This window comes from Uloborus diversus, chromosome 7 (genome assembly GCF_026930045.1).
Source record: "Uloborus diversus isolate 005 chromosome 7, Udiv.v.3.1, whole genome shotgun sequence".
Taxonomy (NCBI): domain Eukaryota; kingdom Metazoa; phylum Arthropoda; class Arachnida; order Araneae; family Uloboridae; genus Uloborus; species Uloborus diversus.
In genome coordinates, this window is record NC_072737.1 from 151364725 (window position 1) to 151379646 (window position 14922).

Here is a 14922-nt window from a genome sequence, read left to right on the forward strand (position 1 = left end):
GAAAAATCAGCAACATCAACTTTGGTCAAGTGAAGATAATAAGCAATTCGTGATTGCTATTAAAAAAAAAAAAAAAAAAAAAAAAAAACCGGATGGAGTTGTGATTAAATTTCGAAGTTTTCTGTGGTCAAAGAAGGTAAAATTCTGAGTGGGTTTGTAAGATTGGCAAATTTTTGTTTCATTTTTATTACGTTGTATGTGTAAGAACTGGGCTTAATTAATATGGGAACTGAGGGGAGCCCTGCTTCTGCTCTTTTTATTACATGCTTTTCTTTAACTTCACTCGTTGTACGTAACTTTTTATTTTCGCTTTTTCCTAAAGTTTGGAGTGCTGGAAACATGTTTACATACATGTATATACTGAAAAAAAATTGTTTGTTTGTTTGTTTGTTTGTTTGTTTGTTTGTTTGTTTGTTTGTTTGTTTGTTTGTCTGTCTGTATGACCGGATTTTTTCAAATCTTGCAACTTTGATTAAACCAACTTCCAGATGTCCTAGGGTGCTATTTTTTTAAACACTCGTCTTAAATGACAATAGAAGGTTTCATCATGACTTTTGGAACCGGACATCCAGGTCGATGATGACGGACCGGTATATTCGGGTGGTTACATGCTTTGCTTTAACTTCACTCGTTGTACGTATTTTTTTAATTTCACTTTTTCCTTCAGTTTGGAATGAACAAAATAAGGATCCTATAAAAAAAAAAAAAAACTATAATAAGAAAATAGTACAACAAAGCAGCTCAAAATTGTTTCCACATTCGTGGCAATTCATGCATCAATCCGATGGCTAATCAACATTTCAATGAATAGTAACACTGCATCCATGGATTTAGAAAATAAATATATAGCACAAATACGACAATTCAGAAGTTAAATATCAAAAAAAAAAAAAAAAAAACTGTTCATGCATGAGATAGTACAGTCCTAAACATTTCTTCCTACTTAAAAAACAAGTAATTGATATAATTCTTACCCACGGCTCTTGCAGCACATCCTTCAGCGTCAGCCATGCCATGTGACGAATACCATCAATGCAAAGTTAATCATAATTAATTAGTTTAAGAATAGAGCCCAAGTTGCTATTTTGTGTGATGATTTCTTCCATTTAACAAAAAATAATGATCAATGAGAATTAAATTCAACAGACTGTCCCACTAAAAACGATTATTAAATTACCACATAACTATTCGCCTAACTAGGAGAGGGCGCGAGAGAAGACATGAATAAAAAAATGAACTAAAAAGTGGAAAATAATTTTCTTTTATCACAAAAAATTTATCCTATATAACACATAAGTTAACATCAGACCTATTGTATTACGATACATTGAAATTATCATTTAAATTTCTGACTAAAAAGAAAAGCGTGGGCGCCGTATAACCCGTTTTATACTAATGAAAATTAAAAATTTAACATCATACACATGGAAAAGCAATTATTACCAGATGAATTAAATTTAAAGAAATAAATTGGTATGCATTAATTTATTATATTAGACTTAAGAAAATTAGAATAGAATTATAAAAAAATCACATTAAAAATTAAAACATAAACATTGAATTGAAGATTAAATCATTAAGATGGATCAAGATTCATATAAAACTACAATAAAAATATTAAGAGTGTTATAAATACACACACCAGCATTATAATAAATTACTAAATTAATTTTTATTATATTACGGCTCTGAAGTATCATAAGTGTAAATTTTTTACTAATTTTTAATGTCTGATTTTAAAAAAATGTTTCCACTTGTAAAGAGAACCTTATTGCAAGATACAGTGGTTATTGACACGTAAGTTTAGTAATATGAACAATAAATAGTAGTCGATTGAAAATTGAATTTTAATGTTCGCATATACTTATTAATTATCCTTATAAGATAATCAAAAATATTTTCGATAACTTTATGATAAGGCGCCCACGCTTTTCTTTTGAGTCAGAAATTTAAATGATAATTTCAATGTATCGTAATACAATAGGTCTGATGTTAACTTATGTGTTATATAGGATAAATTTTTTGTGATAAAAGAAAATTATTTTCCACTTTTTAGTTCATTTTTTTGAATGAAAAAAAGAAAAGCATGTTTTTAAAAAAATTTTTATTATTTTTATTTCCAAGCTTACGTAAATTTTTATATATTATTGGACGGAACTCAGGCTATATTTATACGCATTGAAATTAATTCTAAACGCCATAGGGTTCCTGCACTTCTTTTGTTAGAAATTAAGCCCTCTGTGTCAGATTTTTCCATTTTGTGTGAATTTCTTGATTTTAGTTGAAGTGATGTTTTTCGCCTCTTTCAGGTGTGGGCATCGTGTTGATCACGGTGAGTGGAATAGCGTGGAGGCTGACATCCCACGACGCCCCCTCGTGTCGCGCCATGTTGGGCCTTCAGAACTCAGAACAGGAGCCTAACAGGAGGTTCGTGCCTAGGGTCCCGCCTTACGGTAGGCCCCATCATCCGTACGCTGGTAAGTGAAGCAATTTTTAATGCTACAATTGAGTCCGGGGTGCCCATCCAACCCCTCTCAATTTTAGTGTCGCAAATGCCCCCCCCCCCCCCCCCGCATTTCTTCAACCCTCTTTCCCTTTTTTATTTTTTATTTTTAGCTCTCTTTTTTAATGAATTTATCATTTTATTAGAAAAGTTCTAACTTTTAATGACAGACAGACACACACAAACTAAATAAATAAATGAAATAAAATATAAAAAGAATAAAATAAAATAAGTGATTTAAAATAAATCAATAAATAATAAATTTAGAAAAATAAATTTAAAAAAATTAAAAAATCCTCCCCAAAAATTTTGATGACGCAGCTTGCACCATAATCCCCCCTCCCCTGTGGGCACCCTGAATTGAACCATTCGTTTTGCTCTCTTGAAAGGATGTGGGGGGGGGGGGGGGGCAAATGATGACTTCGGACTTAACAAGACGTTTATTTTCTACAAATGTGTCATGAAATAACCTCACATTAAGCAAAACGCGTGTTTAATTCCAAGTACAGTGAAACCTGTGTACGATGAAACACTAAGACAAAACACAACGCGAAGGAAACTCTACTAATAGTCCAGTCAAATTAGGTCATGACAAGGACATTCAAAAAAAAGAATGTGCACCTATACTAAGCTGTTCAGTATCATGAGGACATAACGTACCAAAAAGTCCCAAGAGTTTGAGCGTCGGGTTTGGGAGTTAAGGGGGGGACAAAGAAGGGGGTCAAAATGCAGATTATTGCTTCATTTCAGCTGTATCTCCAACACTATTCCTTTTCATGAAAGAGTAATTGTATAAAAGTTGAAGATTGTACAAAGGACTAATATTGCAAATAATATTTTTACACAAATCCGTCACTGGGGGGGGGGATCCCCCCCCCCCCGGGATTTTGTGTTATGCATTGTACAAATGCAAAAGTTTCATTGCAGGTATTTTAGTGTTTTTAAAATGACAATTTTGAGTGCATTTCCTTTGCCCCCCCCCCCTTCTCCCCCTCCAAGTTAATGAAATGACGAACCCAGTCGGGTCAAAACACAAGCTTTTGTCGTGTTTCTGCTACATTTCAATGTCTATTTCCACCAAATATTTCATCAGATAAAATTGAATGAAGGAAAGTACTTTAAAGCCTGATCCAGATTTAGGTGTGTGGGTTTTTTTTTTAGCATTGTCTTATTTCTCAGTAATTTTACTGTAATTTGAATGATTTGTTCAAAAGTGTTTAGTTTTGATAACTTAAATACTTTACTTCCTTATTATTCAATCTTTGAAATTTCATGAAATGTTTTAATTTCCTGGTGATTAAATGATTAAACCACTCCTTTAAATCTGTATTGGATAACTTCATAAGATGCTGTATTTTTTATGAATGACGTTTAACTTCTTAGTTAGAATTTCATAATTTCAATAATGGGGATTTTATGCTTGTGACTAAAACACATTTAGTGTATTACTTTTTTTTTTCGATTTTGAATCAAGTTTTATATTTTCTGTCATTTTGGCTCATTTTTCTTTTTCTATAATTAGAGTCATAAATGTGGCACAAAATTTGTCAGGACCACGGAGGTATCTCAATGCGACTTTTTTAACAATTTAATTTTGTTCTTGAATTTCATTTGTGATTAAAGGTTTCACAGAAATTCCTTAATTTAGAGACAAAAAAGTCTTTACATTCTTTAAAATGTTTATCAACTCAAATGCTATCAAAGTTTTTTCTTGTTCAAGAACCATATTTAAAATACGATCAAATACCAGAAGAATCTGTGAATTGGAAAATTTTTAACTCTAAGTAAAAATGCTGCTATTATAAGTACTGACTCAAATATAATAGTTTCTAAAATAGATCAGAAAGAAATCCATATAGCAATCTCGGCAGATTTCAAGGAAGATTCAATAATTATTATTTCACCATTGTATTATTACACCATATTATTTGAAAAATATTCCATCTAAAAGCATTATAATTATGTGGGATTTCAATAGTAAAAGCAACTCCCCTGGGGATATGCTGGTGAAGATCCAAGAGGAAGAAGAGTAATTAATTTTGATCGAGCGGGAAATCTGCAAAACGAAGAGAAAACACAAAATATTTTTATAGACGGGCCCGAGTACCGTCTGAAGTGGGAAAGCTCCTTTTCATTTCAGGGCCCCATAAATTTTAAGAAAATTGTTCTAAAAATTTAACGCAGATTCAAATAAAATTCACTGTTGCTGCAGGGTACAGGTGTTATTTTTAAAAGCGACCCTGCAAAATTCAGATTAATGTTAATCCCCTCCTCCTACCCAACACATAGAATTTTTGTATATTACATACAAACATAATTCTCAACAATGATGGGTGGTTAGATTAGTTGCTGAAACAGATGTATCATATCACAAAATTAATCGTTATAAAAGTGCACGGTAATAGTTGGGACAAATTTGATTGAACCAGTTCTAATGTTGCAGTACCTTTAAAAGCTCAATCTGGAATTTTTAAGCAATTTTTGGCGTCCTGAAAAATCTGAGGGTAAGCTCTAGCATCCCGAGCCTTTTGGGTAATCAAACAGCAACGTCCTACCTTTCAGATTTAAGGAACCACACATTTTCTACACATTCAACATTCATTCGGACGTTGGATTCACACCGAGACCCAAAAACAGGCGTACAGAGCAGTACAATGTATAAATTACAATCTTTCGATGAAAATTTTCTTTCAATTTTCATCCTTCAAATTTTCAGAACAGTTGCGTGTGTGCTTTCATTACTATATTTTCAAACTTTAAGGATTCTTACTTATTTGTGCGCATAATATACATACATATTTTTTTATTAAAAAGAATTTGTTTAAAATTCACAATTAGGTGACTCCTGTTAAGCTATTTCTATTAATTAACATTCACAAAAGTTCTTCAGTAATATGTGTTAAGTTTCTATAGGTTCTCAAATTTTATACTATACTAGTGGCACCCGCATGGCTTTGCCCGTAGTAGAAAATTAAAAGGTCTTTGGTTCGCCTGTATATTTACATATAATGTATGATGAATTCCTCGCCAATAGACTTGCCAATGTTACAGTTTCACGTTATAATAACTTTGTAATTTACTCGTCCATCTTATGATAATTTTGCTCAGGAAAATGTTCTTAAAATTGAATAGAAAAAGAACAAAATCGAATTTTCGAAAAATCGCTTCGAGGGGCACACCCCCATGCTACAAACTAATTCTGCGATAAATTTCATGAAAATCGGCCGAACGGTCTAGGCGTTAAGCACGTCACAGAGATCTTGACAGACAGAAATCCGGACAGACAGAGTCCAGACAGAGAGACTTTCGGCTTTATTATTAGTAAAGAAGATTATAAAAACCTTTTCAGCTTTTAAATTTCTTATTTATTGTTATTTATTTAGTGCTTTAAAGTTTTTTGGTTTCTTGGGCAACGGTCCTCCTCAGTGGTATACCCCCTCCCGCATCTCTGGATCTGCGGGTACGTATATTCGGGATTGCGTACAGGAAAAATGATTCTCAATTTACGCCATGAAAATTTATAACCGGAAAAAAAAAGAAAAAACACTTCAAATATAGGATCGCTATTAATTTTCTTAGTCTTCCATAACCGTCGGCAAAAATGAACTTACGAAATTTCATGTTCTTTAGCAAAGCTATAAAAAAATCCAATAAAAGTGCACTTCGGAATTTATTTCTTATTCGATAAACCTAAGTGTTAATGTTATTTTGGATTGAGATATGCATAACTAAACCAGTCATTTCATTTACTTGGGGGGTGGGGTGGGGGGGGGGTAAAGGAAATGCACTCAAAATTGTAATTTTAAAAACACTAAAATACTCGGAATTTTTGTACAGTGCGTAACACAAAATGGGGGGGGGGGGAATCCCCACCCCCCAAAGACGGATTTGTGTAAAAATATTACTTGAAATATTAGACCTTTGTACAATCTTCAACTTTTATTCAATTACCCTTTCATGAAAAGGAATAGTGTTGGAGATACAGCTGAAATGAAGCAATAATCTGCATTTTGACCCCCTTCTTTGTCCCCCCTTAACTCCCAAACCCGACGCTCAAACTCTTGGGACTTTTTGGTACGTCATGTCCTCATGATACTGAACAGCTTGGTATAGGTGCACATTCTTTTTTTTTGAATGTCCGGGTTCGGTCCTTTTTTGACCTAATTTGACTGTTTATGTTCTGGGTCGAAGGTACGCCAATATTTTTGTAAATTACTCCAATCTGTTCAAGTAAAATTGCCAAATCTAGCTCCTAAAGTTAGTTGTAAAAATGAAGCCAGTTTGGCGATATCTCGCCAATCCCCTAGAGCTCCTTGTTAACTGCAGTACCTTACCTTTTCTCGGATGACATTTCATCCAGAAGCTCACACTTCTTAGCATTGAAAACGGTGTTCCTTGTAACCAGGGCTGCGGAGTCGGAAGGAAAATAGCCGACTCCGACCCCGACTCCGACTCCGGGGTTTTGAAACACCCGACTCCAACTCCGACTCCGACTCCGGCTTTTTTATTTATTTATTTTTCAATTCAACCCCTATCCCCCTCATGAGAAGGGAGGAAAACCTCTATACAGAGATTGAAATATTAATTTGTTTCTTATAAATTTAAGCGGTGTATTTTTTTTTTTGTAAAATTAAGAAGTATACAACGTCAGAAATTGAATTTGAAAATCAAATTGTTCCAATAATTACGATTTTAAAATTGAAATCACATAATCATCCTATTGTTAAAAAAAAATTGAAAAGGTTTAACTTGCTCCCCATTAATGTTTAACGAATAGATGTTGATCAAATCGTGTGATTTTCAAAAACGCTTTTTTTGCTAAGTCAAAAAACCTTTCTAGAGCGAGGGCGGTCCGCTCCGGCCGAGATCCATCTGGTGGGTGACACCTCAAGTATATATCAGAGTTTATAAAAACAATACACATACTTTAATTCTGAAAAAAAAATCCCCAATAAATTTGAAATTATATTTCATCTATAAAATTTCAACGAAAATAAGGCACTATACTTGTATTGAGGGAAAATATGGGGTACATGTACGCTTGGAGAAAATTTTACAGAAAATGCGGCAATATACAGCTTTGTACAAATAGCTTTTCTTTTTCCTATAATTATTCCCTCAATTTTTAATTTTAATTTTACTGGCTGCTTTAGAATTAATCTTGAAATGAAGATTTTAAGATTAACTGCAATTATTTGAGTGTTGTTACCAAGATATTTGTTCTATTTCATACTTTTGTTGAGAATCAAGCTTGTAGATGTGTTCCTTAAATTGAAAAGACAGATATATTTTATCATGTCTTTTAGATTTGCGCCTTTGCACGCCAACACTAAGTTGAATTACAGAACTCCGTAAGATACCTCTCGAACTACGGGCTCCAACTTGCTCAAGGGGTACATTCCTTTTACAATTTTATAACTGAGGTCGAAGTAAAAAAAATGTTATTATTGTTGTTTTAAAGTGATTTAAAAAAAAATTATTATTGTTGTTTTAAAGTGATTAAAAAAATATAAAATGTTAGGTAAAAAAACCGTGCTCACAGTTGCTATTATTTCAAGAATGTTGAAAAACAAGCAAACTAGGGAACAGCGTAGGTGGCTATTACAGAAAATTCGATGAACAATCAAGCCAGCTGGTTATTAATGACAGTTGTTTTCCTATTAGTAGGCTTTTATACATGTAATCGAATCAACTGGTAGTCAGTTTTTCAAAAAATGCCAGGAGAGTCAGCGAAAATTAAAGAAAAAAAAGTAGACCGGAGTCGGAGTCGGAGTCGGCATATTTTCTACCGACTCCGACTCCAACTCCTTTACGCCAAAATCAGTCCGACTCCGACTCCGACTCCACAGCCCTGCTTGTAACATCGAAACACGTGTCTGCAATAATTTTGCAATTTTTGTGCTTCACAACGTTGGATTACTAATTGTTCTAATGCCTACAGGCAGTTAGACTGATTTCGATTTTGTTAAGAATTTTTTATTTTTTATTCAAGCAAGATAGAGTGTACTGTACAGAACAAAAATTACAGACATAAGAATAGGTGTAAAACAAAACTAAAATGCAGATTCATAGAAGTTTTCCCGTACTTACTAAATTCAAATAATAAAAATTTCTTTGTTAATTGTTTTGTTCCTTTTTTTTTTCAAGGGGAAGGAAAGGGGACAGAGAGAGAATTTCATACCTTTTAAGAGATCTGTGGAAGGATTAAGAAAAAAAAAAACTAATCTGCGACGGTACCAAAGCAACTTTACGCTCCAATGCCAATTAACTGTTTAAAAAGAAATCATATTTCATTTTTTAAAATGTTGTTTTGTGCCTGTTTTTAAGAATTCCGCGGGATAAGAAAAACTAAGCAATTAAAATTTAAAATAAGAGGCGTATTAATATAACGCGGATTACGGAGACATAGCAGCAGTTATTACTTCCGATTACTAATGCAACTTCGAATGGAAAAATGTTATATCAAAGAAAAAGCCTATTTTCTTAAAAACATCTTTCACATTATTTATTAGGACCCTGAAAAGGAAACAGAAAAAACTACTGCATTAAAAAATTAAAAATAGGTGTACAAAACTGAGCCATAAAATGAACCAGCTCTCGGTTTAAAGCGCAACGCTATTTATGTGCTGCCATCTACCGATGTTCTTGAGAAAATATTTAATGTGATACAAATTGTAAGTTCAATAGTAATATTATTTTTGTTAGTTTAATAAAAGGGGCGTTCTTCGTCAATCGTCTGCACTTTAGAGGACCTTTTGAGCTTAGCATTTTCGTCAAGGAACCTCGTGATCAAAGAGCAGAAAAAATAGGACATCAAAACGTCATCGTACTCAAATTTGCAAAATTATTTTTGTCTTCGTTTTATCACAATAATTTTTCAGATTAGTGCATCTTAATAAGATAATGAATAATAAGGGACTTTTGTCGGATGTCTTTTCATCCATAAGCTCATTATTTTTTGCATTGAAAAAGGCGTTCCCTATAACGCCGAAACACGTGTCTGCTGTAATTTACAAATTTGTGCTTCTTCTAACGGTGTTTTGTCTTACTTTACTATTCAGCACAAAGGTATTTATTTTTCTTAAAGCAACCATATTTTGCATTATAAATTTAAATTATATATTCTTTATATTAATAAAGAAAAATTTTAATGACTTGGCCGTGGCTCTTTTTTATAACTAAGTTAAAATTGTAGCGGTTTTATTAGGCAAATAGTGATCAATTGCGGAACTCCTGCCAAAGTTCTGGGGAACCCCAGTATTCTGCGGAGCCCAGGTTGAAGACCACTGGTTCTCGTTTACGCTAATACAGTGGCGCTATAAACTTACTAAAAGTGACATACCTACTTTTTTTTTTTTTTACAACGAAAGATAAAAGCATCTCATTGATATGAATTCCTTCATTAATAACTTGAGTTACTTAGTTTTTATTTCAATTTCTCTTAAGGTGGACATAATTAGGAATTAAAATGCAGGATTTACATAAATGCTCAAGAAGGTAAAGACATTTTCTAAAATATCCGTAAATAAGTTAGATTGGAAAATTAGTCGACTTCGTTTCGAATGCATGTTCTATATCCTTATACAATTTGGTTTGTTTGATCTTTAAAAAATTTCACATAATTAGAAATTAGGGTGCAGAACTTTCATTGATTTTGAAGTCGGGAAAAGAAATTTTGTAAAAGTATCTAAATTAAGTTGAATCGATGAGTTAGAAAACCAGTCATCTCCTGGGTGCAGCAAAGGAGATCATTGGTTTTAGGACAGGTGCGCAACGATGGGAGGTCACGGGGAGTCACAGTAACCTTCCTAAACTTTCTTTATTCGACAAACTTTAACGATTCTGCAAAATTTGGAGTTTTATTCGGCAAAACTATCATTATTTGGCAAAATTTGGAGTACCACTGGGCAAATTGAGAATAGGAAAGTTTTCGATTTTTCAATTTTATTTTTGTATGATAGAGTAACATGTATGAACATCATAGGTGAAAAAATTTTTGCGATACGAAAAGTAGTTTTTTTTTAAATTAATTTTTAAAGTTCAAGCGCTTGTGACGTCAAATGGCATAGGAAGTGATGTCGTGCGCTCTTCCTATAGGGGAGAAGCCGAAGGTCACGCATTCGACTTCGAAGACGAAACGTAAAAGGCTTATCTCCTCGCATTTAACTCCTCGCGTTTTTGGAATATTAAACCTCTCATCTTCTCGGAAATATTCGAATGTCATCATTGATGTTACATGAGGAAGATTATTTAGATTGTGCTTTAACGAATCCGGTCTCCATAGTGTGTTCAAAAGAATTATTGAATTTCTAAAAAATAAAAATATCAGCGCGCTCAAAATGTTCCTAGCGAAAACAAGGGATCTTCGGCGGAAGGCTGCCCATTCGCGCCCTGTGACGTAGGCTCGTGACGTTTCAGAAGAGCGCACTTTTGCGCTTGGATTTTTAAAAATCGATTGAAAATCAACCACGGTGTATTAAAATTCGGCGATGGTGAATTTTTTAGTTTTGAGGGTCAATTAACAATATCCAATATCAAAAATATGAACATTTAATAGGTTGCAACTTCCCTTTTTACGCCCTCCCAAAAATTTAATTTCGGTGCGCCACTGGACTTTACTATTCAGTTGGATCAGTTGATAATTTATATTTTCATACCTTGAGACTTTTGTTTGTTTTTCTCCGCAGCGATGATGTATCCGGAGTTCCAGTACAGGCCTCCGCCCCCTTCCTATCAGGCGTCCATGCAAGAGTACAGACTCCGGCTTCTGCTTCTGGACAGGCAGCAGGGCTCGTCCGGAAACTCAGCCCCCAGTTCCGCCCTATCGCCTGTATCCCCGCCTCCTACTTACAGGTCGCATAATGCCATTGGAACGCTTCAGCACTCCAGGTAAGACACGTGAAGTTAATAATATTGTTGTATTTGCTTCAAGGGCGGATTCAGGGGAGGGTCAAGGGTCAGCTGACCCCCCTGTGAGAAGAATTTCATTATGATTATTATTAAACTTCAATTCGAAAAAATAGTACATTGAATCAATGTCAATTTTTTTTTTGCTCGGTTCTGTAAGGTAGTTTTTTTTTAGTGCGTCATAATTCAAAGAATTGACTGGGTTTGTTTACTGGGGTACTGCTATTTAGATTTTTTTGTTCATTTTCAAAAGCACAAATTTATCTAATGAGCTTAACTTTTTTCCCAGTTCTCCTCCCCCTCAAACCACATGCTGTGCGTGTCATGTGTGAAGCTTACGGTAACATGACCAGCATATCTGCCGAAACAAATGTGACTTTTGATGAAAATTTTAGGGAATATGATCCATGGCTCAGGCTGCGGCATTGAAATTTTAGGGGGGGGGGAGGTAATTTTAATAGGTTTTGACTTGGGGGGGGGGTACTCCGTATCATATGAGGCGGTACGCTCTCATGCATGGAATGATGGGCAACCCTGCTTAATTGCTACTTTTTCACGTAGGAATAATAACGATATCTATTGAAACTTGACCCCCCTTACAAAAATTTCTGGATCCGCCCCTGACTTGCTCAATGGGTTGAAAAAATAACGATCTAAGGCAGTGGAGCCCAAGCTACGGCCCGTGATTCCCATGTGGCCCTCGAAGCTGATCCATGTGGCCCGAATGAATCGAAAACTATGTTCTGATCATCTTTGTTTGAAATTTAGAATGGTAGTTCAAAAGTTGGAGTTAAATCGACGAAAATTATTTTATGAAAAAAAAATTAACTGAACACCTTGTAAACATGTGATAACTTTATGATTTTTTAAAATAAGGATGAGAGAGTAGTTTCAACGTGCAGCAATTAATTCTTATTTTTGCAGACTAATTGCTTCTGTATTGCCATGAACACGACAATGCAGTAGCAATTAGTTTTTGCTACTGTAGGATTCCCGTTAGGGTGGGGCAGACGTAGGCGCAACAAGATAGTGAATTTTAGTTGCCCCTCCCTCCAGCACGGATGTCGAAAACTGCTTGAAATTATAGTCCTCCTCTCCCCATTGAAAAAATATTTTATGCTATTTTTGGTCAGACGAGGGAAGAAAAAGCTGTTATGTGGCTCTCCCCCGGGAATTTATCGAAATTGAAGTCCCAAAATTGCAGTTTTGAATTATCTTTAGTGACAGGTTACGCCCATGGCCATGAATATATGAAACACATATTCTTAGTATTATCCAGCAAATGTCTTATGTTTTGGTGAGAAATTTCTTTAGGAGCGCGGACAACCCAAATTCAAATCCCAATAGGGAGTATTTGTGCTTAAGCTTGCCATCAAATTTATAGCCCACAAGTATTTTCTAAACAAAGAGAAAGAGTTGAAATTTTCTACAGCAAATGGTCATAAAGTAGGCTATTCTGTTTTTTCCTAGATGTAAATAAAATTCCGAATGTAAGAAGTATAACGTTTAACGCGCATCCTTTCCCCTCCCCCCTAATTTATTATAACATGTTCATAATAGTTTTTACACTTCTCGCATTTGTTTTGGGCATTAAGAAAACCAAAATGAAAACGAAAAACTCTTTAGAACCTTCTCAGTTTGCAGACTTAGGTAAGACTTTGGCATCTAGCATTAAACAATGTACCAATAGCCGCGTTTCTATGGATAGTTTCGCAAATAACCTACTTTTCACCGCTTTCCGGTTATTTGCCGGGGAAATGTGGATTGTTTTTCCTCCTGCTTCCTTCCGGAGTAAATGCGGAGTTTTTACCCAGAATTCATTACGCGAAACAAGTTCGTCTACTTGCTGTGTATAGCCGATAAGGATGCTGGGTAAAAACCGCTTTCTCTGGTACAATGGATAACCTCTTTTAATATGTAAACCGGGAATTTTTCACCCGTTTTTTTTTTTTTTTTTTTTTTTCGGAGCTGGAGCGGTTATTTGCAAGGTACGAAAGTTTGTTGTGAACGCGGCTAATGTGAATATGCTCATAAAAATCGGTTTGTGTGCACTTCGTTTACATATTATTCAGTCTACCATTTCTGTTAAAACCGAAACTTCGCGAAACGCGCGATAGGCTGTCAATGAAATAATCACCAAACTAGTTCTATAGTTGTGTCATGAAGAGATATTGGATGAACTGGAAGTAGAAACAGAACGCTTCATTTTGTAGTCTTAGGATCAGCGAGAACGCTCGAACAGTAAAATTTTACTGCTTGCTCGTTCTTGCCACTGCTACCTATTACAAAAAGGACTATTCTGTTCTCGCTTCCAGTTCATGCGCCAACTTTCCGTGGCACAACAACAATTGTACTCATTTTCGGAAGCTTTTGAATGAAGGTTTTTGGTGAGATCTTATGATCTGACTCTTCATTTGGCGATAGTTTTTGTTTAATCAAAAATGCTCAGCAGAATAATTTGCTCATTGTACCGATTGATAATTTCTGACGAAATTGTTTTTGCAGGCCTCCTCTGACATTAACAGAAAGAGAGTACAGCCGCCCTCCAAGTTACAGGTCCAGAGCGAGTTCCGCAGGTGTGCTGAGGCCGAGCACTGAGACTCTTTGTTCCCTATCTACGCCAGCTGCCCCTGCGGCCCCTACTAGTCACAGCCGCAACCCTTCCCTCAGTCTCAGCTTTCTCTCTCACGAATCGCTTTTCCTGGACTCCGGACATTCGCGACCTCAGGACCCCGCGGTTCACTTCACGAGCCCCAGCGGAGAGTCTCAAAATTCCGTGGTGGGAGGACTCAGCGACGAAAGCCCGCCCTCTCGCGACGGAGGCTCCTCCCCCTGGGGCGGGGCCTGGAAGCCGCGCCCCCATGACGTGAACGCCGTCACCATCGTCCAGACGACGGACTCGTCCGAAGTGCTCAACAGGGACACCGTGATACTTTCGGTCCCGGGAAGAGAGATCAGTCCAGACGTCGGAGGGTGCTCCACGTCCGCTGGAGAAGTGCGCATCTTAGCTCATGTTTGAACTCATTCACATAATTTCATTTAGTCAAAGAGTGCTAAAATCAAAGAAAGAAACTGAAACTGTTGACGATGGAATGAATTGTTTAAAACAGCTCTTTTTTTTGTATACGGAAAACAATGTTGTTTAATCTTGGTAACTTTAGTAAAAAATAAAATTTTTAATACAAATTATGATGCTGGAAATACTCTTCAAGAAACGACGAAAAAAAGTTCTGGATTATTATTATTATTTATGGATTAAAATTTCTATTGCTTGAATGATTTTTTTTTAAAACTTACTGCTGAAAACATTTCGCACATGCGTTAAATCAAATCCAATTTCTTTGCAACCTTGCTTTGTTTTCCACATCTTATGATTTTCTGTTGAAGAGAGAAACATCAAGAGGAAAAGCCCTATCCTGAAAACAATCGGTAGCATTCTGTTTCGGATCGACGTCATAACTCCTCCCTCAAACCGTCTTCCCACAGAAATATCGCAACCGAAGAGGACTTGG

The 14922-nt window shown here is 35.4% G+C and overlaps 1 protein-coding gene across 1 annotated transcript in view; it reads left to right on the forward strand.

Moving 5' to 3' along the window:
- LOC129225817 (uncharacterized) overlaps positions 1-14481 on the forward strand; it is a 210804-nt gene extending 196323 nt beyond the window's left edge. Inside the window, exons 2-4 of the mRNA XM_054860329.1 lie at positions 2310-2477; positions 11191-11392; positions 13916-14481. Of these exons, the coding sequence (XP_054716304.1) occupies positions 2310-2477; positions 11191-11392; positions 13916-14429 (884 nt within the window). The 3' untranslated portion in view covers positions 14430-14481. The remainder of the gene's footprint in view (positions 1-2309; positions 2478-11190; positions 11393-13915) is intronic.
- The last annotated feature ends 441 nt before the right edge of the window (positions 14482-14922 follow it).